Genomic DNA, 24,040 nt, shown 5'->3' with positions numbered 1-24,040 from the left:
AGATATTTTGTCGAAATTGGTTCTGAATAATCTCCTGGGTTACTTTTATTCAAGATATTTAGAGGAGCTAAGGATTAGCAGTCCTTACAGAACAGCGGCCATCTTTGAATTGGTTCACCATTTTAACTTTTGTATTAACATCCAGCACTTTATAATACAGTGAAAAATTTACCAGATGATTGACATGACACATCTGCATGGAAATGCACTTAAAATGCCAAACAGGCAATGCATACAACTGACTTAATTCAATTTCATGAACCAGATGACATCTGATACCTCTGACTAACTGAAGAGTGGTACAAGTGTACTTGATATATTTGTGGCCATTTCTTTGTTCAAAGATCAGAATTTGTTCCATAACCTTTGTTTCTATATACTGCTTGGGGGTGTATGTTCTTACATGAGGTGGGTATGTTTTTAAACCTATGAAGCTGTCCAGGCATAGATAATTTTTTGTATCTCATTATTTTTTACTTGTTCTTGTATTACCATTTCTTGCATTTTATGTCTTTAGCTGCTCCCATACACAAAATTCTGCTTCCAAGCAGCTATCCATGGTAATTAACATTTAAATGAATCAAATTGCATAATATGGAGATGATCCAGATGATCCTGACGAAGTCGGCATGGAGTGCAAACCAGGAAGTATATTTGCTATGCATTTTAGAAATGATTTTGAAATAGCAGTTAAAAAGTATGAAACATGTTTAAAATGCAGAATTACATACACTGGCATCTGCCCTACATTTTATTCACCTTTGTCTAACAAAAATCTCTAGCTTCTTTAGTAAATAAAGGTTTTAGTTGTACTTTTGTTTCCTGGTATTGGAATATATATATATATATATATATATATATATATATATATATATATATATATATATATATATATATAAGTAAAACAAGATGACTTTTTTCCTGCCTCTAGAACTTTATTTGTATTCAGCTGTTCAAATAAAAGTTACATTTCTTTTGCTTCAGGAATCCAGAACAGGCTTCATAAAAAGGTAGTTAGTTAACTACAACAGCAATGGATACTAAAACCAAGGAGATAAATTGCTTTAAAAATGTGTTCAGGTTTAACATTGTTCTCAGTTCTGCAGTCTGTTAACAGTGTGTACAGATACTGTTTGGACTGGTGTGCCACAGTGAAAAGTAAACTCCTGATTAATTAGAGGGAGTGGTGAGACAAAAGAAAAATAAAGGAATAAAAACAACAATGAAATGTAAACTTTACTAACAGGTCTGTGTGAAGGCAGGTATGAAGGGAAGGTCAGCAGCTGAGATGGTACACAGCTACTGTACAATCCTGCGCAAGGATGGGGCTCATTGCTGTTCACATTCAGGAATAGGATGACATTTCCATATTGTCTTACATGAAAAATCAGGAAAGCTAGCTAATAGTGAAGAGGACCCACATCATGAATGCTATAAGTGCACTTTTCATGTTTGTTTGGACAGCAGAGTTCTATGAGAGTAGTTTGTGGGTTTACAAACATTCCCGTGCTCTTCAACATTTGTGATGTATTAGTTGTCAAGTATGGAACTTGTGTTCTGTCATGTGCCATCAGAAATAATGATTCTTTTATTTTTCATGTTTGCCAGTTACAGTCTTCCTCTAAATGCCATTTTCTAAGTTTAAGTTAATATCACATAAGTGGGACAACTGTGACAATGCAAATGACATTTTTATTGCTTTTTTTACCCAGAACCTGCAGCTTGCTGATACTAGAAATACATACATTAGAATCAGCAGCAAAGCTGTGTGAGCATACATGAACTGATAACATAAAGGAACAACTGCAACATACCTACATCAGTATTCGCCTTAGTAAAAATGTTCCTCCTTGAGTATCAGTATTGTACACTTGTAGTTTGCAGTATATTTACTATTATTTGTTTTTTTCCACTAAATACTCCCTTGTGTTCCTCTCTGGCCTTAATAAAATAATATAGCACTTTGGGAGAAATATACAGCAAAGAATTCCAGTACTGGAAGATAAGATTGCAAATATTTCAACAGTAACCATGGTCTTCCCTTTGGTGCTAAGGTAGGCAGGAATAAAAGTAAGCCAGACACTGACAAACACCAGCATACTAAATGTGATGAATTTGGCTTCATTAAACTTATCTGGTAAGTTTCTTGCTAAAAATGCCACAGAAAAACTAATACTTGAAAGGAAACCCAGGTATCCTAGCATGCACCAAAAAGCAAATGATGAACCTTCATTGCATTCAACTACAATCTTTCCATCTTCAACATTTGTGATGGATTCTACAAAAGGAGGTGAAAGTATTATCCAAACAATGCATATCATAATCTGAATTATTGTGCTCATAATGATGGCAGCATTAGGGGGACCACTTCCTAGCCACCTACGTAGTTTACTGTCAGGCTTTGTGGCACTAAAAGCTATAACCACAATCATTGTTTTTGCCAAAATACAGGAGACACAAAGAGAAAATATTATCCCAAATGTAACCTGTCGAAGCATACAGTTCACTTTTGTGGGATAACCAAGGAATATTAAAGATGACAGAAAACACAGCATAAGGGCCAAAAGGAGAAGGTAGCTCAGGTTGCAGTTATTGGCCTTAACGATTGGTGTGTGTTTGTTCTTAATGAAGACACATAAAATCAAGGCAGTGACCATGAAACCACAAACTGCAACTGCAGCTAATGTTGCTCCCAGAGAGTCTTCATAGGAAAGAAACTCAACAAACTTTGGAATGCATTTATCTTTCTTTTCATTAGGCCAGTGATCTGCTTCACATGTAAGGCAGGCACTTGCATCTAAAAAGCAATAAAATAGATTAAATTATTAGGCATAGCATTTTGAAATGACATTTTGAACAAGTATAAAGGAAAATCTCAGGACATTCAACTCACACTCACCACATTGATAGTTTATGTATATTCTCTAATGAAAGTTTAAACAAAAATACAATATTCAATACAGTTTTGATGTAATATTTATGTATGCATATGTGTATGTACAATACATTTATTTAATTAGTTGTTAACCAGGTAAATAAAACAGACTAAGGATTCTTTTTAGCTACAGCCTTTGTCAAAAAAGCAAGTTAGTTTAAAATACATACAGGTTAGTTATGTAAAAAATGGAAGTTAAAATTAGTACATACAGTTGCAATAGCAGACAAGTATAGAATAGCACAGTAGAAGAGTGACAGAGACAGCTGGAAGTATCCATTAGCATTTATAGGTCTTTTCAAGGAACAAGGTAATCAGATAACACTATAAGGAGAATGCTTAACATGTATGCCTAAAACATTTGCAATCCTACTTACAGTCAGATGAGAATGCAGACCATTTCTGAAAATATGGCAGTTATTTTTATTCTTGATATGTGCAGGGATGAGATTCAGGTTTGGTTGGCAAGTTAAGAAAAAACGCTTCAATAACTGTTACCTTAATGTTTGGCCTTTTTAAGGTCAGGCCATTGCTCTGTAATAATTTTGGGCATACATGCAGGACCTGATTAATAGGTAGTTAGCTAGAAGTGAGCAATACTCTTGATGCAGAAGTTTTACGATAGGACAGGGCTAGTGAACTGTATTGTGGGATGTAATAGGCAGCCATTTAATCTTTATTAACGAAGGAAGTGGTACTCAAGATTATCATCAAGGGAGGTAAATCTACAAATTTTATTAATTGTTCATTACAAGAAATATGCTTTTTGCATTTTCAATCATTGCATTAAATTCCAATCATAGTCTGTTTTAAAGGGAAAAACACCAGTGGCAAGAGTGCAAATGACCAGAAAGGATTGTATGAAAGAGGTTCTGCAAGATGCTTTTACTTGTTTGGCAACAATGACAAAGGTTGGTTTTAAATGATGGCTATCCAATAGACCAGCATGAAAGCAAAACCAGTAACAGCAGCAGGATATATCCAAATAGTTTATTAATGGTCAAACAACTAGACCAGTTTTGGAGTAGAAATCCTTCTTCAGTAAAAGAAAAGACCGAGTTCAAACCAGAATCAAGGTATTTGTGAGAGCCATTTTGCGTAGTTTAGCATACTTACATCTTTGAGCTGTTCCAAGGATCATTTTTGTGAATTTTAGTGTGTTAAATTTATTTGTTTGAACTTATTCTTATTTCAGGACTTTCAGTAAGTTCTGCTGAAGGCCCATTTGGAATGAAACAGTATAATCTGATGGTGTTAATCTTCTTTCCATTCATCACTCATGGGTTTGGTTCCAAGCCCTTGGAACCAAGTTGGCCTATTATCAAGCTCACGCCAGCCAGAAAAACTCTTGAGCTAAGTCTGTACCCAGAATGCCCTTCTCCCTGTTACCTCAGATCTTGTTTGCTACATAGCCGTAAAGCCATGTTTCAGCCGAGCTCTCAGCTAAGTGAAATCTTTTTTTATATTTGTGTAAAAGTTTTTGGATATCTTCATATTTTACTAAATCTTTAGTATTGCTAGTGTCTTTTCTTTGGTCTAACCTTATTCTTTCCACTCTACCCATTGTTACCATTGGTAAACTTTAAGTACCATTGTTGATATGGCCTTTTTCCTTACCCTTGTGGTATTTCTTCAGTACCATAGCTGGTATTATTTTCTCTTGCTTAACCTGTTTATCTTTATTCAGGTGTTTCCCTTCTCTTCATACAGTGTGTTTTTATATTGGTGATTTTCTTGTGATTTTTTTAAATGCAGTTGACTTCATTATTGTTGGATTATACAGTTTGTTGTGGTGTCCTTTTTCTACCAAGATGTCGGATAAGAAGGGTACTTCAGGCTTTAAGCATTGTACTTCTTGTAAGGGCAAGTTATCTAACAGTGATTTGCATGATGACTGTGTATACTGTTTGGGAGTGGCCCACCTTTTGGTGCAGCCTCCAAGTGATATTTGTCAAAGTTTCAGCCAGCACAGTCTTAATGGGCACAAAAATATACTTATTCTGAAGGGGTTACTCAAGTCTCCCTTCTCAGAGGCCATTTCTGTGATGGAGGTCTCAACCCCTCCTTCTAAGGACAAAAAGAGCTCCCATTCTGTTCCTTCTTCACCATCGGGTGATCAGAGCAAACCTGGGAAATTTAAGGTCCCTAAGTTATCGTCGGAGCATAAATCTGCCTCTTCGGCTCTGCCTTCATCTGCTCCGACCGTCTCAAAACCTTCAATACAGACTCCTGTTTTGGCAAATGCCGTGCCTCTGGTACTGATCATTGATCTTACTACACCTATTTCGACTTCGGCACCTGTAGCTACTTTGGCTCAGGGCGCACCTTCGACTCTGACTTCAGTTTCCATTTTGGAACTGACCGTTTTGGCTCCGAGTGCCATTTTGGCACCGAGCGTTGTACCAACTTCACTGGATCTGACATCTTTGCTTCTGGTCTCAAAACTAGAGACTTCAGTGCTGGCAGACCTTGCTCCATGGACCTGATACTCTCCATCCGTAGACCCGTTTCTGGGCCAAGTGTATAGTCCATTTCTCGAATGTCCTGACTTCCCATCTGGAGTATCCACTAGATCCACCAGGAACCTTTTGGAACATGACGTGGTGCATTTTGTGGACCAGCTGTTGGTAGCCAGGGGGATTCCCTCACTTTCTAAAACCCATCCACCTGCTGGACTTGGGTTGCCTTATCGATGGACTCCATCTTACACTCCTCCTTTGACCATCTCAGTTCCGAAGCCTTCTGCTCCGACATCCTTCTTGGAACCCATCACCTCGGTGCCTACAGTGCACCTCACTCTGGCTCAGAGTTTGTCCCTTTGGTCCTTGGTTCCCTCCGAACTGGTCCTTCCTCAGTCTGGGGATTGGGGGATGGGCGCATCAGCCCTGGGTATGGAGCCGAATTTCTCATCGGTTCCCTCCTTGACTTTGATGGCTGTGTCCGTGCTGATCCTGCTTGAGGGTCCGCCCGTGGGGGTGGGTCTGTCAGACTGGGGTGTGACCGCAGTCCAGAGGTTGTCTTTCTCGGTTCCGGGCTCCCATCCCTCTTCAGGCGGGCCTGCCTTTCCTGCAGTGGAGAGGGCTCTTGCTTCTGGCAGCACTCCTTTGATGTCAGAACCCCTGTTCTCACCCCCTGAGTTACAGCTGTCAGAGACCATCCCCGGGACACTGGGCAGAAAACCCTGCAGGACACCCCTGTTCAGGAGACTGACTCTTCCAAGTCCTCCTCAGAGACCCCCACTGAGGAGCCCCCTTGAAAGAAGATGTGCAAGAGGAAGCATGTGGACTCACCTGAGAAGTCCTTAATGGAGGACACATTTTGCAAAGATGGTGAAGGGTCCCCATGGTTACCTCCTGATGATGTCTCCTTTGGAGATATCCTGGGGATGTTAAAGCAGAGAGGTGACTGGAAGCCCTCCAACCCTTCATCTGAGGAGTCTGTGTTCCTCCGGGCTTTTTGTGCCCAGCCGTCTACCTCTTGGTTGACCCCGCCTGCCGACAAGCTCATCCAGCTTGTCATGTATCACACGTGGAAGAACCCTGATTCCATTGAGGCGATCCCCCAGAGACCGGACAAAAATTCTGTCCCCCCCCCTGTGGAGAATCTGCACTGGTCCAAAGGGTTACCAGTTGATGCTATGGTGGTGGCGATCCCCATGAAAAAGGACTTGGCTGAGGAAAGTCCCGGTGTCAACCTCCCCAACAACGAGACCCAGGCAGTGGACAGGCTTGGGAAGTGTGTTTTTGCAGCAGGGACCTTTGCTATATGCTCTCTGAATTATTTGACACATTTTACGAGGCTCCAGAGGGACTTGATATCTAAACTCTCTGGGACCCTTGCAGGACAGTTGTCTGATGAAGTCAAGGACAAAGTGGCCTTGCAGCTAGCAAACCTGGAATCAATATCCAACTCGTCCATGAGGTTGCTCTCACGCGAGACCAAAGGGCCAGCTAGAGTGGCAGGTTCAGGCATTGTTATGAGGCGTCATGCCTGGATGCACATCTGTGACCTCGCAGACCCTTTCAAGTCTTTCTTTCTGAATGCTCCCATTGAAGCTTCATCCCTCTTTGGCTCCAAAGTGAAGGACATGCTGGCCAGGTGCACACAAGACAGAAAAACCATGTCTTCTATAGGCCTACAGTTTTCCAACCCTCAACATACCTTCTCCAGGAATCAGAGAAGTGGGAAAATGTGGCATAAGAAATCTCAGGGTCCTTTCCATGCCGCACGTGGTGATGATACTCCCAGAGGCAGAGTGGGTAACAATTCTGGAAGATGCCCCTATAGAGGCAGAGGGGGTCTTCACAACCAAGGCTCCAGGGACTTATTCTCTGGACAGTCTTATCAGCACTCCTGAGGGGCGGCCTGATTGCATACCTCTGGAAGCAGTCGGGGGTCATTTCTCTCTGCACCAAGCTGCCTGGTACTCTATCACCACCGATCATTGGGTGCAGAATATTATCACCAAAGTTTACACCATACCCCTTTCTTGTCAGCCAAACTTTCCAAGAAAACTTCCCGACGTTCCACCCAGTCAAAAGGAAGAAGCAGCTTCAGATTTTATAAAGCTGTCTCAAAAACAAGTCATCCATCTGGTCCCACCAGACTAGTGTGGATCCAGATTTTACTTGAGATCTTTTTTTGGAGCCAAAAAAGACAGGGGACTGGAGACCCATTTTGGATCTCAGCAACTTAAACAAGTCTGTCACCACACCAAATTCCAGATGGTCATGGTTCAGTCCATCCTTCCCTTTTTAACAGAAGGTGATTGGATGTGCTCTGTAGATTTCTGGGATGCGTATTACCACATCAAAATGGACAAATTCTCCAGGAGTTTTCTTCACTTCCAGCTAGGAGACAGTCATTACCAATTCTGTGTCCTGCCATTCAGTCTCTCTACAGCCCCCAGAGTATTCACAAAATGCATGGCAGTGGTAACAGCTCACTTGAGACTAAAAGGATTCCGGGTGTTTCCATATCTAGACAACTGGCTCCTTACTGCCCCCTCCAAGCATCTTCTGGTAACTGCACTACAACATACTCTCTGACATAATTGTTGGGAATAAAGATACAATGGGAGAAATCAAATCTTATCCCTACACAACAAATAATTGGTGCAGTGTTCAATACTCATTCCTATCTGGTATCACTCCCTCTTTACAGACTCCATCGATTGAGGCTTCAAATCCAAGTGATTCTTACTCAAACATCAGCCTATGCAAGAGAAGTTCTCCAAGCCCTAGGTTTTATGGCTGCGTCAATTCTAATAGTGCCTCTAGCAAAGCTACATATGCAAATTCTGCAATGGCTCCTTTTGTGTCCATGGTTCCCAAACTGTCATCCCCTGGATTACAAGATTCGAATAACCAACTCCTGCAAGCAGGACCTGCTTTGGTGGATGAGGCCAGATGTAGGTCTTTGGAGCCGCCCATTTCAACCCTCCCAGCCCACAGCCATTGTGACCATGGATGCTTCCCTGATTGAGTTGGGGGGGCATTTCCAGGGAAAGACTGTCCAAGGCGCATGGCCCACCTCAGAGGCCCACCTACATATCAATGTTCTAAAAATGAGAGCCGTGTTGTTAGCGTTGCAGGCATTCCATTCGGTTCTCCCCTCTGGGACAATTGCAGTTCAATCAGACAATATGTCAGTAGTTTGGTACATCAACAAGCAAGGGGGAACCAAGTCCTACCCCCTATGTTGAGAAGCCATGAGAATTTGGCAGTGGGAGATAGCTTCCAACCACTTTCTGATAGCAATGCATATCCCAGAGAGCTCCAATGTGATTGTGGACAAACTGGGCAAATGCATCCTCATGCCCCATGAGTGGTTCCTCAACCTTGAGGTGAGGTCTGTAATCTTCAGCCACTGGGGCCTGCCTTACTGCAATCTCTTCACCTCCCTATCAAACACCAAGTGCAGCAGCTACTTCGCCCTAATTCCCTGGAGGAGGAGTCACCGAGGGATGCTCTGATCCATAATTGGCCCACAGGACTTTTCTATGCCTATCCTCCCATTCATCTGATCCCACAATTTCTAAAGAAAGCTCTTTGGTTGAGATGCAAGGTGATCCTCATAGCCCCATTCTGACCTCGACAAGTTTGGTGCCCCTTTCTTCGACCTCACCTAGTATACCCACTGTGGATTCTGGACCCTGTACCAGATCTGATCACTCACCCCCAAGGGTTGAGTCACCTGAACTTGTCCACTCTCAAGCTGACAGCTTGGTTTCTCCACTTCTGCTAGTCACCAGGCAGGCTAATCTCTCCTCACCTGTTCGAGACATCATTCTGGCCTCTCACAAACCATACACCAGAAGACTATATCCGGATAAATGGGAAAGGTTTTCCATTTGGTCCAAGGATAACATGCTAGACCCATATTCTGCTCCAGTTACTGCAGTACTTCAATACTTGGCTAAGTTTTTTGATAACGGAGCCTCTGCCTCTACAGTATGAGTGCATCTAGTGGCAATTTCCAATTTCCACAATGGTATAGATGGAACCCCTCTTTTCTCTTTATGCATCTGCAAGGCTTTCCTCAAAGGGACCTCTCATCTCAGGTCTCTTCTCAGACAGCTCGTAGTACCATGGAACCTCACTTTAGTCCTTCAGTCTTTGACTGAAAAGCCTTTTGAGCCTGCGGCTAAGTGTGACCTAAAGTTTTTATCTTGGAAATCTTTGTTCCTGGTAGCCATTACCTCTGCCAGAAGAATTTCGGAGCTACAGGCATTGTGTATCAGGAGGCCCTATCTGTTTTTTCATAAAGACAGAGTGTCACTTTGGATGAACCCATCTTTTCTTCCCAAAGTTGTTTCTGAATTCTCTATTACCCAGTCCATTGATCTACCAGTGTTTTTTCCAAATTTTGCCAATAGAGGAGAGTATTGCCTTCACACCTTAGACGTACATAGACAATTCAGATTTTACCTAGACAGGACCAAACCTATCAGTAAATCTGAACAGCTTTTCATCTCCTTTTCGGGACCCAAAATGGGAGAAGCTGTTTCCAAGGTTACATTTTCAAGATGGCTAAGGGACTACATATGCGTCACCTATTCCCTTCATAATGAATCCATGCCAAATGTTAAAGCCCGCTCCACTAGATCTATGGCAACTTCTATAGCATTCCATTCCAGGGCATCCATGGATGACATTTGTGCAGCAGCTACTTGGGCTAAGCCTCATACCTTTATTAATCATTACAAATTGGACCTGGTCTCCAGGAGGAGAGCTGCCTTCAGCTCAATGGCACTCAGGAATGTTCTTCCATAAGGGCCACCCATGGAAATCAAGGTAGCGCGCGATTCTGTCCCATCAGTGATGAATGGAAATAAGATGAACAACATCAAGTAAAGAAGTTATGTCTTACCATAATGTTCCATCTGTGTTGTTCATCTTCTTTCATTCATCACTTCCCACCCTCCTTCCCCCCTCCAAAGGCTCCTGGGTGATGCTTTGGGTGTAAGTGGTGCACTAGGGTACTTGCATAGAAGTGGCCTCAGCTTTACTTCCTTTCTTAGCAAACTCAATCTGAGGTAACAGGGAGAAGGGCATTCTGGGTATAGACTTAGCTTGAGAGTGTTTTTGGCTGGCGTGAACTTGGTAATAAGCTGACTTGGTTCCGAGGGCTCAGAACCGAACCCATCTGTGATGAATGAAAGAAGATGAACAACACAGATGGAACGTTATGGTAAGACATAACTTCTTTTTTTTCAGTTTTCAGAAGGAGCAAGCCATCTGCATATAGGGTTGAATGTACTTGTGGGACATGTTTTTGAGGCATTAATAAATGGAGAAAACAGCAAAGGACCTAGAGATGTCCTATATGGGATATCAGACTTCCAGGAACCTAAGTCAAAGAAATATTGTCTGTTAACTTGCTGAAAATTCTATTATGTAGGTAAGTTCTGAATGAAGACAAAGGGTTCTCACCCAGTTCTTGTTTTTTAGCTTAGAGAAATTAAGTGAGTCAATGTTTCTAAAGATCTCCTCATGTCTAGCATGTTAAAACGTTTTTAAAAATTGTGCTGAGAGTAAGCTGGTAAACTGTTATTTTTTTCTTGCATAGACAATTAATTATTGGTTGCATATGAGTTTTTTTTTTAAAGCTTATCTAAGACACAGAGGATGGTTATGGGTTGGATATCCTGCAGGACTGAAGTGGTGGGTATATTGGGAAGAAAGGTTATGACTGCATGTTGGAATTGAAGAGGGATTATACCTGTATTTAGGAAAAGGTTAAATAAATGTGAGAAATTCCTATCTGAACTAGTTCAGAGTGATTTAAACAGGTAATAGGATTGCAATGGCTGCCCTGATGTTCACTGAGTACAAATTGGACAAGGTTCTAACTCACTGACTTCAGCTCAGTAAGCTTCGATTTCACTTTTGCTATTTTCCATAGGAAATCATTGCAGTTTCTAAGTATGTGCTGGCAATGATTCCTTTTTGAGAGTGAGCGGGAATTTTCTCTGTCTCTCGTTCTTTCACATTTTTGCAACTCTGGCACTGGTATATATAAGTTCATAGTGATGGTGGGGTTTGCCATGGAAGTTCAGGGAAGAATTGTCTCTTGCAAAAAACACTTACATTTACATCTTTCTTTGGTTTGATTTTCTGACCAGATGTGCACCTCAGTGCATTGTAACTCAATGAGTTATAGTGGTAGACTCCTGCTAGATAAATCTAATCCCAAATCTTAGGTGTGCTTACATAAAAATAGTACGTTTTCATCATGAAGGTGACCCTAGTTAGGTTGTGATGCAAATAATCATTACTATTAGTAGAAAGCTCATCATTACTATTGTATGTATTCAACTCCATTCTCCATAAAACTATTTGAATAAACCCTACTCTGCACTGTTGAAAATCACAGTTAAAGAATTTCATCTTGAACTGACTTAATAATTCTTATAAGCAACTGCAAGAAAAAGTGCCCAACACAAGTTATCTCAGGAAGTGACTGAACCAACAAGAGCTAACACATGTAAGAACTGTAGCTCTTTTCTCATCTTATAGTCATGAATATTACCTGAAGATGTAGAGATACAGTAGGCTTGCCAGGGTTCCTTTGTGACTATTACACTGCACTATAAATATAATCATTCAGTCAATCAAGCAATAGATAAATAAAGTATCATCCCTTCTTATCTGCAGTAGATTTTACACAGAAAGAATGGAGACCCAGTTAAATCTTGAACTAAATTCAGTTAGCTGACAATCCCGGTATAACCAAACCTGCCTCACAGCAGTTCTGAACATAATGTTCTCAGTCATGGACCCAGCTTGTAACAAATTACTTCCCATCAAAAACTATTTACATTCTCATACTTCACACGGTAAATATCAAATCAGAAACAGAGAAAATACATTGCACATACTGAAAATGTCTGACAAAATACTAGAATACCCCAACTTCTAAAATCTTACAAATAATACAGTATATATCTGTATGAAGGCAGCAAAAGTTCCTTACCATCATAATAAGCAAAATGTCACATTCTTAAATACAGAAGTATCTTGGAAATCTACTAATCAAATCTCTTTCAGTCAGAGGTTGGCACAAGGGGGTGGGAGGATGGCACAATGGTTAAGCTGTTTACCTTACAGACACAAAGTGCAAGGTTTGATTCTCACATGGGGTAATTGGCTAGACTTAAAATGGCCCACAAGGGCAGTTAGTCTAGTATTAATCTATGAACCTATATATAAACAGCCAACTAATAAGCAATAATAGGGTCATAGGTGTGTACTAGGCTAATGGCCCTGGAGCCTTTACAAGCCTAGCCCTTATGATTACCCTGGCATTGTGCCACCCATCCTTAGTTCCAAATGCCTCTGTTGAGTAAAGCCACTGGAGTGATCCCTGGAGTGAATTTTCTATTTCCCATCCACTCAACAAGATTTTTCTTGAAGAGGACCAGTGAGGTGCTCTGCTTGACATGTATGGGAAGTCTATTCCATTGCATGGGCAGTCTCTGTGTTATGAACCTGTCCCTCCAGCATGTTCTGTTGATTGTGGTATTGAGGTTGAGATCTCTGGAATGTGTGGTGCAGATCAATTGGGATTTCTTTAGCTGTAGCATTTCTAACAGAGCTGGGTGAGACATGGCTTTGTAAGTCAAGCAGAGATTGCATCTGAGTAGGCGATATGAGACAGAGAATAGTTGGAGTGTTTTGAGTCTGTCCATATAGCACAAATGTTTAAAGCCTAGGATCCTCTTTGTGAGGCACTTTTGTGGCCTCTCCAGTTGTTGCAGGTGTTTAGTGAGGTACATGCCAAATGGGGCATTGTACTCAATGACTGGCCTAATGAGGGAAGAGTAGAGGGAGACAATGACCTCTTTCTTCCTGGATGCAAAACCCTTATTAATGCACATAAACATGTCAGGGTTGCTATGATTTATTCAGTGTTTTTATATAGTAGCAGGCTATTGATAAATTATGCTCTCTCTCTTCCGAATTTCTGTTTTCCCACCGGCAGAGCTGAAATTAAACTGTTACTTAATATGCAGCCATTTTGGTATTCTCACAACTGTTAGCATCTTATTCTGTTAGGAACAATGAATGCCTTCAGACATTTCTGATCCTACTGTCAAGGAAAAAAGTCACAGCTGTTAGAGAAACACCACATGTTTAGACTGAGTATTATGAATATAGACCTAGGTTCAAGAATCATCAGGACTGTAGCAGCTAATATTACTACATCAGCAGCATGAACACCACATATCTGAAATATCAATCAAAACTTAGTAGGACACCATATTACAAGTATGAGACCTGATATTACTAGTCTTTTCTGTTCTCCGCATATGTCAGCTAAGTATGTATACAAATTCTGAAGTTCTTATACTTTTAAATATGAAGAATATGATGAGAACTTCAGAATTTAAAGTCATATTTTTGGGTAAATTTTAATAACTGGATAGTAAGTGCACTGCCTGGATGCCAGCAAAAAAGAAATTCAAAGAACCTAAAAGAAAATCAATCACAAATGTTGAGGAAAAACACTGACTGAAAAAGAATTCTGCAGTTGTTCAGCAAAAAGCAGTGCAAGCTCCAGCTTTGGTGCAAGACATGACTTCCAGTAACTCAGAGAAAAAAAATAAGTCAAATGTACTCAGAGCTGATTGAAATAAACAAAACACTGATGGAGTATACTAACTCAAATAACAAAAGGATAGAAAAAATGGAAGAAGCTTTAAACAGCTATTCAGATGAGGTGATAAAACTGCAAAAAATAAGAAGTTGAAATGAAAAAAAGGCTGGCTGACCATGAGACTGCTCAAGAAGAAATGTTAAAAAAAATAATAGAATTAGAGGACAGAGAATGTAGGGAAAGTCTGAGATTGTTCTTCTGTACCAGAGAAGCTGGTTGGAGCAGACTGTTTTAATTTTATGAAAGCACAAATAAGCAACTGGACTCATATTCCACAGCAGGAGTTGTTAACTGAAAGGGCACATCATATGTATACTCTAAACCTGGCCATGAGAAATAAACCTAGATCTTTAATAGTAAAGATGCAATCCTACCAGAAGAAGGAGTTGATTTGGACAAAACTGCAGCAGAAGGACAAAGCACTAAAAGTGGGAGACAGTAGAGTGTTTGTGGAAAATGATTACTCATTTAACACCAGGCAGAAGATCATTACATTTATTCCAATAATCAGGGAATGTTGAGAAGCAGGCATGGGATTCTAACTTTTGTACCCAGCTATCTTTAGAATATTCTTTCCTGGAGGGGAAAAATCATTTTTTGTGCTGAACATGCTAAGAATTAAATACAAAAGCTTGTCCAACAAAAAGTGAGCTGTGAAACAAAAAGATTCTTCGTGTTGTTCTTTTGGTAATAAAGACTGCAGAGAGATAGTACCAGTGAAACTGTTTCCAATGTCTCAATGGAAAATGCTTGCGAGACTTAAAAAAGCACAAGAGCTGACTAGAAGAACCAAGAGCATGTTGTAATTGAAGCAGAGACTGGATTTGGGAGATTGAGATAAGCAGGAATAAAATCAGCAAATTGGAAATTGACAAATAAATTGGATTATAAAGCGTTAATTATATTTGTGAAACATGACAGAACAAGAAGACCTGAACATTTTGGACTTTTTTGACTTTGCTAAACTTATAAGGAACTTTAAAGCATATGCCCTACTTCATGTCATTAATGTTTGGAGGAACACTTAGGAGTGGAGAAGAAGAGGGAGAGAGTTAACTCTAAGTAAAACAACAGTTTATTTTCAACAGTAATATTTTTATGGTGCATGATATAATATGCATGATATAAAGTAAAGTTTTTTCATTTCTTTATAAGTGTTATGGGGATACTAAAGTAAACAAGTGCCCCTGTTTTTTCCTTATTTTATCTTTCTTCTTGTTCAGTTATAAGGAATGTAGGCACTGTAGTGTAAAAATAAAAGAAGAAAAGTCTTGTCAAAAGAGTATGATACAAAAAAAAATGTGTGTGCTTTTTCTCATTCTTGCATAGGGGAATGACTGGATTAAGGCCCTTGGCTTGATCTAGTGATACGTTTTAAGAGAAGAGAAAGCAAATAAATAAAAGAGAGCACTGAATATAATAAACCTTTCATGTAGCAAATTAATAAATAAATGCTTGTAGAAACAACTCTGTATCTGGTTCTCATGTCTCCATGGAGACAATTTGATAAAGAGCAATACCTTTGTAGAGGGACCCCTGTCCCTCTATTCAGTCTCCTACAGACTCCTCAGAGGTGACCTCTGTCTGGCATACAAAGCAATCTCAGACCCCACCTTGATGGGACTGCTGCATATCTGCAAGTCAAGCTCCACTCGAGTAACTTGCACAGGTGACCTCAACCTGGTCTGTGATATCAATAGGACTTGTTGGTGGGACAGATTTGTGTCCTAGAGACTCCCCCTTCTGTGGAATAGACTTCCACTCCACATCAAGCATAGTACCTCATTAACCTTTTTAAGCACAACCTGGATAACTGGATGGGGAATAGAAAATACACCCCTGGGATTCCACCTATGTCCCTTATGGACAGGGGCATCGGATGCTGACTTGTTGGAAAATGGGCTAAATTCTTGGCTAGGCTTGTAAAGGCCTCAAGGCCAATAGCCTAGTAACTTCCTATGATCCTATTATCCTATAAAAACAGAATACTTCTTTCTTTCAATGGCTTTCTTTCAATGCCTAGAAGATGATGTTTTTTGAAAGCATTCATTTTTTTCCATTCTGGGAGAGCAGTAAAGATAGACAAAACCAGACAGCACTTCGTAGAAGCACAGGCTGTATCATTTGTCTTAGCATGGATAACCTTCCTTTTAGGTTAACCCATGTTTGTGACTGTGGCTGTCATTTTGGGACAATTGTTACTGTTAGAAGGGTAAAACGTCAATATTTCAAAATGTACATAGTTTTGTGTGTTAGTGTTATGTTAACAGGTTTTAGGGGTGTATTGGGGTGCAATTTTTTGTTTGAGGGCTTTTAATAAAACACATATATTGTAAGATGTGGCATAGGCTCAAATGGATATGATAAGAAACTGTATAAAAGATCAATCTGTCAAACATTAGTGTGTGCATGTAACACAAAAGCTGGAACTAGATATTTAACAAAACGTTGCTGCAAATAAAAGATGGGAATAATAACTTTTTAATATAATGATGCTTTCTATTTTATCTTCAAATATTATGGGTCTCGCAGCTATATACAAAAAAAAAGCAAGAGTAGTGAACTATATTAAAAATGTTGAGTGAAATAGCTATACTACAGGAGACATATTTGGAAATAATTGAACATGTGAATTTGATAAAGAAAGGTTTTCAGAATAGTTATTCAGTGAAATACTTGGGGCAAAGGAAAAGAGGCATACTTATATTAATTGCAAGAGGAGCTCCAGTAGTAACAGAAAAGGATAAAAAAGGCAATAATGGTAGATTTGTAGTACTAAGGGGCTACTGGCAAGGGAGGAGGATTAAACTGGCATGTATTTATTATATTTCATCAAAAACTGCTATAATGAAGCTTAAGAAAATTCTGGGAAAAATAATCAACTTTCAGCAAGGAATATTATTTATAGATGGGGACTGTAATTTGATTTGCAGCAGTGAAAATATGTCTGGGGGCCCAGAAGGGAAACTATAACAAAGAAGGGTAGACTTTTGAAAACATTTATGAAGATATTTGGCACGGAAGATGTGAATTCAGTAGTAGGAGTCTGGAGTGAATTTAAATATTATTCATCAAGATATAAAAACTGGGCTAGGCTAGACAGAACATTTCACAGGAACATGTGCATTTAATTGAAAGTTTTGATATATACCCAATAACTATTTCAAATCGTGTGGCAAAAATAACTAAAATAAAAATGCAGGGTAATGAAATAAAAGTGAGATACTGGCACTTTTCGACCTGTCTGTTAAAAACAGAGTAATTTGAAGACTGGGTAGTAGAAATTATTCCAGAGTTATTAAAGAAGACAGAAATTTCTTCTAAAAATATAGCTAGCGAGTGGGATAAAATTAAAGTGAAGTTTAAAAACAGGGTGGAAATAAACGAGAGAGAGATATGGTTAAGATGTAACAAGAATTAATTAGTTTGACTGACACATGTTAAAGTATTGCAGAAAAGGGGGAATATCACAGAGCAAGAAGAAGAGCAATTGCAGAATGCTAAGAAGAAAATAAAGGATTACTTCAATAATATGCATGAGTTTAGAAAGATTGCTGTTAAGCAACTGCTTTTTTTGATAATAATGCCAGAGCACAAAAACTTTTAGTGGAATGACTCAGACAACATAAAGTAGAAAGGGTTGTCACCAAGCTTAGGGAGCCTAAAACAAGGAAGATAACAGATCTTGTAGAGGTACTAGCAATATTTCAGAAATTTTATGAAAGTCTGTATAAAGCAGAGAAATATATAAATCAAAAAAGGTACAAATGAAAATGTTTATGGAAGAATTAAATATGCCAAGGTTAGAGGTAGATGAGGCTCAATTACTAACAGTTAGGATTGGAGGAGATGAGATAAAAATTGTGATGTATAACCAATCCAAAGGAAAGTCTCCAGGAAAAGATGATATTCCTGTTGAAGTTTGGAAGTGAGGACGGAAAAAAAACAGTATTTTAAAAGAAGGAGAAGCACCAACATCATGGAAGAAACTGGTGGAGGCTGTAATACCTAATGAGGGAAAAGACCCATCAGATCCAGCTTCATTCATGCTCATTTCAATCCTAAACCATGATTATAAAGTGTTATGTCTATAATGGCTAAAAGAATGGCAAAGGTGATACCAAAATTGATAGATATGGATCAATGTGGTTTTGTGGTGGGGAAGTAAACATTTGACAACAATAACAGAACACTGATGATCCAGAGGGAAGCTGAACATAAGAAAAAAATTCCACTGTGTTTGGTGGGTCTTGATGCAGGAAAGCATTTGACAGAGTAAGCTGAAAGTTTATGAGCAGGTCAACAGAAGCATTTGCATTCCCTGATAAAATTATAAGGTTAATTAGTAGGATATATGAGGGATCAGAGGTGAAAATTAAAGTGGGTGGGTTCCTCTCTGATTATTTCTGTTTGAACAGAAAAGAAAATCAGAGACTCAGAAATTCAAGGATATAATTGGTATGGTAATCTAGAAAAGCTGGGTCTATTTGCAGATTATATTATTTTATATCTGATAAAACAAGAAAATGCCATTTTAGTGCTGTGAAACATTGTGAGGCAGTTTCAAATATTTTCAGGATACAAAATTAATGAAGCTAAAACAAAGGCATTAGTTGTAAATTATGTACCCACACACAGATTTGTTCAGCAATATCCATATTTATCGGGACATGATAAAATTAAGTACTTAGCAGTATGGATTAAAAAGGATTCTAGTGTGGCAGCTAAGGATATTTGGGAAGAGACTAAAAAGATAATACAAAAAAATGAAGTACTTAGGAGTATGGATTAAAAAGGATTCTGATGTGGCAGCTAAGGATATTTGGGAAGACACTAAATAGAAGATAATACAAAAACTGAGAAATTGGAAGCTCTGTTATATGGATATGGATAGCAAGATACAAGCAGTTAAAATATTTTTAGTTCCTTTAGTTTTATTACCAGGTCATGCATATTTTTATCAACCAGAAAAGTTTCAGATAGCAATTAATAAAGAGCTGAAGGGTTTTATCTGGGAGGGGAAGATGGTAATAGTCAAGTAGGATAAGCTGATTTTTCTAATTGATGAAGGCGGTTTGGGATTATCCGATTTGAAGTGGTATGTCAAAGCTACACAGCTAAGGCTCCTAAACATAGCACAAGCCAAAACCTATAATTCAAAGTGGAAAGAGATGATTATGAAGCAGAAAGAAGCTCAAGAAATAAGGAGAGACTGAAATTTTGGATGCAGATCCTTAAGGAGAATAAAAATAACCATGCAGAATATTATATTAAAAAAGTAGCAGAGAGTATTTTAAGAATTAAGCCAATACAGAAACAGGGAAAGGAGATTCTGCTGATAGGGATGATTGCAATTAAGGATACAGACAATAGGTAACGGGGGGTGGAATTTATTGGAGAAAACTGGCAAAAGAACTGAGGTATCGGGAGCAAATAATAAGAGAGGGAAAGATAATAGAATGGGTAGAGGCCAAGTATGTATGTGGACTGCAGCCTAGAGACTGCCTTTCCTATCAAGTGTTGATATCAGAGTATAGGCAAAGAGAAAGAAGTGTGGGGATCCTAAGTGAAAGACCAGCACCGGTAGAGTTCTTAGTAGAATCTAGAATAGAAGCTGCTGTTAAAAAGGAATAATTAGTAGACCACAGAAAATATTGCTTGATAACTATAAGAATCAATCAGACGTATTTAGAAAGGATTTTGGAAGAGAGATTGGATAAGCAAGTCACAAAGAAACAATGGGGGATATATGTATGTTTCCCAAATATACAAAAAGTCTAGAAGATTTAGGATCTTTGCTTGGAGGGGTTTACATAGGTATTTTTACACCCCAGGTAGACTCCAAAGAATTTTTCCTGAGGTAGACAGCAAATGTTGGAGGTGTGTTGGGGAAGAAAGAGATAATTGGAAACATATTTTCTGGGAGTGTAATGTGTTGGCAGACTTTAGAGATTCCCTGCAAACTGCCTTCTCAGAGATACTGAGTGAGCAAATTGGTGTAGCTAAGGAAATTATTTCTGAGCTATGATATAGTATCAGAATTGCCTGTTTATAGTAAAGTCTTGCTGAGTCCAATTATGGTGGCTGCCAAAAAAATCAGTTACTAGAAAATGTAAATCAAAGTCTAAACCAACTTTACAATAAGTAGTTATTATAGTAACAGAGATAAAACAACTGGAATTAGGATCTTTAGAAAAGGGTAGGAGCAAATTACATAGAAAAAAATGGAAAATGTGGAAACAATACATGCAGAGGAGGAATGAGGTTTAAAAGAAGGCAGGATTTGAAAGCACTATGCAATGTTTAACTGACAATGACTGGATATTATTATAAGTGATGTATAATGTTTGCAGCTAAAATTATGTTAATATGGTCTGTTTTCATTTACTATAAATGCATGATTGCCTATGCCATATGTGATAATTTAATAAAGATGTTTCTTCTTTAAAAACGATGCTGACACTTGTTAAAATTTCTATTTCATTATTTTATGACTTGGTTAAGTTACTATTCATTACTAGAAAGTATGTACTCATAAATATGGACTAGAGTTTCAGTTTACAAAGATAATGTATGGGGAATATCAGCAGAGCTGAGAAAATTCCAGACTCAGCTTATTTCAAATTTTCCCATGTCTGTTTTAAGCAGTTGATGATTTAATTGAGCTAACAACCACATATTCCTTATTAACTCTGGATCACCCATTGTCTGGATATACCAGGCTTAGAACCCAATCTTTGAAACTTTTCAGGGATGATACCAAAGATTTAGTGCAAGCAAAATAAGCTTTAATTGATGTTTTTTTCTACAGAAGTTGCATCGTTTAAGAAAAGATTATTAAATCACAATAGCCTACATTAACTTCACTTCACTTATAACACATAGGTGGACACAAATATATGACATAGGCAACCATGCATTTATATAAATGAAAACAAACCATATTAACATAATTGTAGTTTTTTTATTGACAGCAATACTTGGTAAACATTTTCAGTAACATTTGGAAATGATTTGTTATCAAAACACACTCTAACCCTTATAGGTATAATATAGGCTTATATTATGGGGGGGGGGGTTCTGATGCATACAGGAATGTGTCCCTGTGGCAGCACTAGATTTAAATCATTAATTTTGAAAGGCTGTTATAGGATGCCTTCCACTGCTGATGCTCTGGCACCAGTCTTCACTGCATCACTGATGTTGCTTGACTTTGATTATTCTTTCTTCTTGGATCAAGTATCTTGTCTGTCACCCTTCTTGGATGGAAAACTATCTATCCATACATAAATCTATTTTCTAAACCATCTCTACTTTTGATATTCTTTTTTTTTTTTGTTTATTTAAATTTTGTGACAAGATATCACAATTATTTACAACCTTTGTCTTACGTCAGTCTCAGTTACTTCAGTCAAAGAGAAAGCTATGCATACAAATTAAAACAATATCCTTCTCTAAACATAAAATATTAATATATACAGTAGACACAAAATGCATTTTTCATATTCATTTTCCATTCATCAAAGTACCATATTATTTGGTCTTTTATTGGCTGGTATCTCTAGATTTATCTAGAAGTTTGAATTTCTTTTTAAATTAGACAAATTTTGGACAGACCTTATAATTAATCACAGTTGATTCTGCTCTAATTGTAATATATTTACTTTATAACAGATTATATTAAGTAATGTTATAAATACTGCAAATGATGGTGACATGAGTTTCTTCCAGTTTTTGGTCTTTTTATCATTAAACATAACAGTAGAGTTTGTGTAAAGGCTTTTAATGTTATGTTTGTTAAGGTTGTCTTGATATTTGTAAATTTTAGTAATGTTGTTTGTTGTTGTTTGTCTTTCAGCTTTTCCCGGTTAAGGGTCGCCACAGCGGAACTCTGGTCTGCTAATGATTAGCAGTAGATTTTCACGAACGTCGAGGTGCCAGCTCGACATTCAACCAAGGCATGCCCATTTATGCATGTCTTTCAAACGCCCACCCAACCATGGGGAGGACATACAGACTCCACACAGAAGGTACTCCCGCACTCCAGCCGAGAATCGAATGGGAGAACCTCTTGCTGTGAGGCAGCAACACTACCACTGCACCACCGTGGATCTGTCAGCAAATAAAACCTTGGTTTCTATTTTATTTATATCTAAAGCTTTATGTTTTAGTCGTATTGAATTTGCTAATACTTCATTGACTAAAATAAATATTAATGGAGATAATGAACATTCTAATGATATATGAGGATACGGTTTACTATCAAAATTTTGCCGGAAAAAAAATTCCAGTCATAACATCAAACTAAAGAGCGAAAGTGGCAATCTACATCTGGACACAATGTAGAATCAGCTAAATGAATTCAGCAGATTCGACATTGTTGCTGAACAGAGTATGTAATTTCTGTATAGAAGCACACTTGCGTGAAACTCCTAAACCTTACATAACATTTATGCATGGGGGGGAAGCCGCCCTGCACTCCAATGTGGGGGCTGCACCCCCCTGCTAACTATATATTCCAACTCCAAGATCACACTACAGTGAGGAAAGGGATGAATGAATGAATGTCCCAAACCTCACTGTACTGCGATCTCTGTGCAGTACTTTGAGTTCATACCAGCGAATGCACAGTAGCATTCACTGATAGGAATTTCGAACATGGAATGCTTGGCAACACAGAAATTTGAACATCTGTCGTTCATTTTCTTTGTCTGAGGAGCATCCATGTTCATGATTTTGATTATGAACCTGAAGATACTCTGCTTATCATAGACACTTTATAAGTTACAGTCAATCTGATTTCAGAACATTATAATCTGCTAATGGCAAGGTTTGAGACTATTCTTTGTGATAGCATGCACTTTACATTGAATATATTATATTTTATTTTATAAGACATGACAAATAAAGCATAAAGTTTGTTTGGTTGTGTCTTCTTATATATTGTCCACTTTTAAGTTTAATTTGTCTATTTTACCAAGTCTTGAACTGTAGTAAGGATTGCCTGTATTTCTTTCTTCATTGGAGTTTCTTGCTGAGAAAATTTGGAGCTGTCCATCTTCCTTTGTGAATGTGGTTTCAGTGTCCCTTCTGTTTGAAATCAGTACATGAAACCTTATTTCTTAATAGTAATATGGCATTGCTTGAACCATATACTCAAATACATACAAACATCTTTATATGGATTTTAAAAATATACATTCAAAGTGAAAGGTCAAAACTTGTTCTCACACCTCTTATAAACCAGATATTGCTGTTGTTTAAAAAGCTTATGTTTTCTAATCAATTAGTTAAGAATTTATTAATAATTATGTTTCCTATTGCTTACACAAATGAATGTTTGATATCTTTTGATACCCAGGAAATGTTAGAATTTAAGAAGGGTAACATATTATATTGGAATCAATTTCTCTCAGCTAATAAAATAAGTTCTGCAGATTATTTGATCAGCAGATATAGTTTGCAAAATTGCAATTGGCTGGACATCCAAACTTGTAAGGATTTTATATATACTAAGCTTGTCTCCTCATTAGAGGCATACAATAAGAGTAACTTAAAAAATCTTGGATTTTATCTCAACAATTATTAATAGCTCACCCAAAAACACCATACAAATCTGTTATTTATAAAATTCTCAGAAATAATTTTAGCAAAACAGATGTTTCTTTTTGGAATTATTCAAGTGAAGTTAATAGATAGGTATTCTCAGAAAAAGATAAAAACTTTGTTTACAGTCGATGAAAAAATCCACATCTTCTCTGTTCTGGCATGTATACACATGGAAATTTTTACATAGATGATTTTTCACAACACATAGGGCCAAATTCAGGAAGCCTCCGTGTAAGAGTTATAACTCTTACACGGAGGCTGCAGTTAAACGGTGTGATGTCAGCATGTCATGCATATGCATGAGGTGCATGAGGCATGCTGAATCACACTGTAACT

General features: G+C 38.2%; 1 protein-coding gene across 1 annotated transcript in view; it reads right to left on the bottom strand.

Annotated features, from left to right (window-relative positions):
• Positions 1-1,854: 1,854 nt before the first annotated feature.
• The window catches only part of LOC122806132 (vomeronasal type-2 receptor 26-like), a 92,664-nt gene continuing 70,478 nt past the window's right edge, over positions 1,855-24,040 (bottom strand). The window contains exon 3 of the mRNA XM_044076369.1: positions 1,855-2,797. Within this exon, the coding sequence (XP_043932304.1) occupies positions 1,896-2,797 (902 nt within the window). The 3' untranslated portion in view covers positions 1,855-1,895. The remainder of the gene's footprint in view (positions 2,798-24,040) is intronic.

This window comes from Protopterus annectens, chromosome 7.part0 (genome assembly GCF_019279795.1).
Source record: "Protopterus annectens isolate FY-2018-M chromosome 7.part0, PAN1.0, whole genome shotgun sequence".
In the NCBI taxonomy this organism is placed as follows: domain Eukaryota; kingdom Metazoa; phylum Chordata; order Ceratodontiformes; family Protopteridae; genus Protopterus; species Protopterus annectens.
This window is presented reverse-complemented; position numbering and strand designations above follow the sequence as displayed.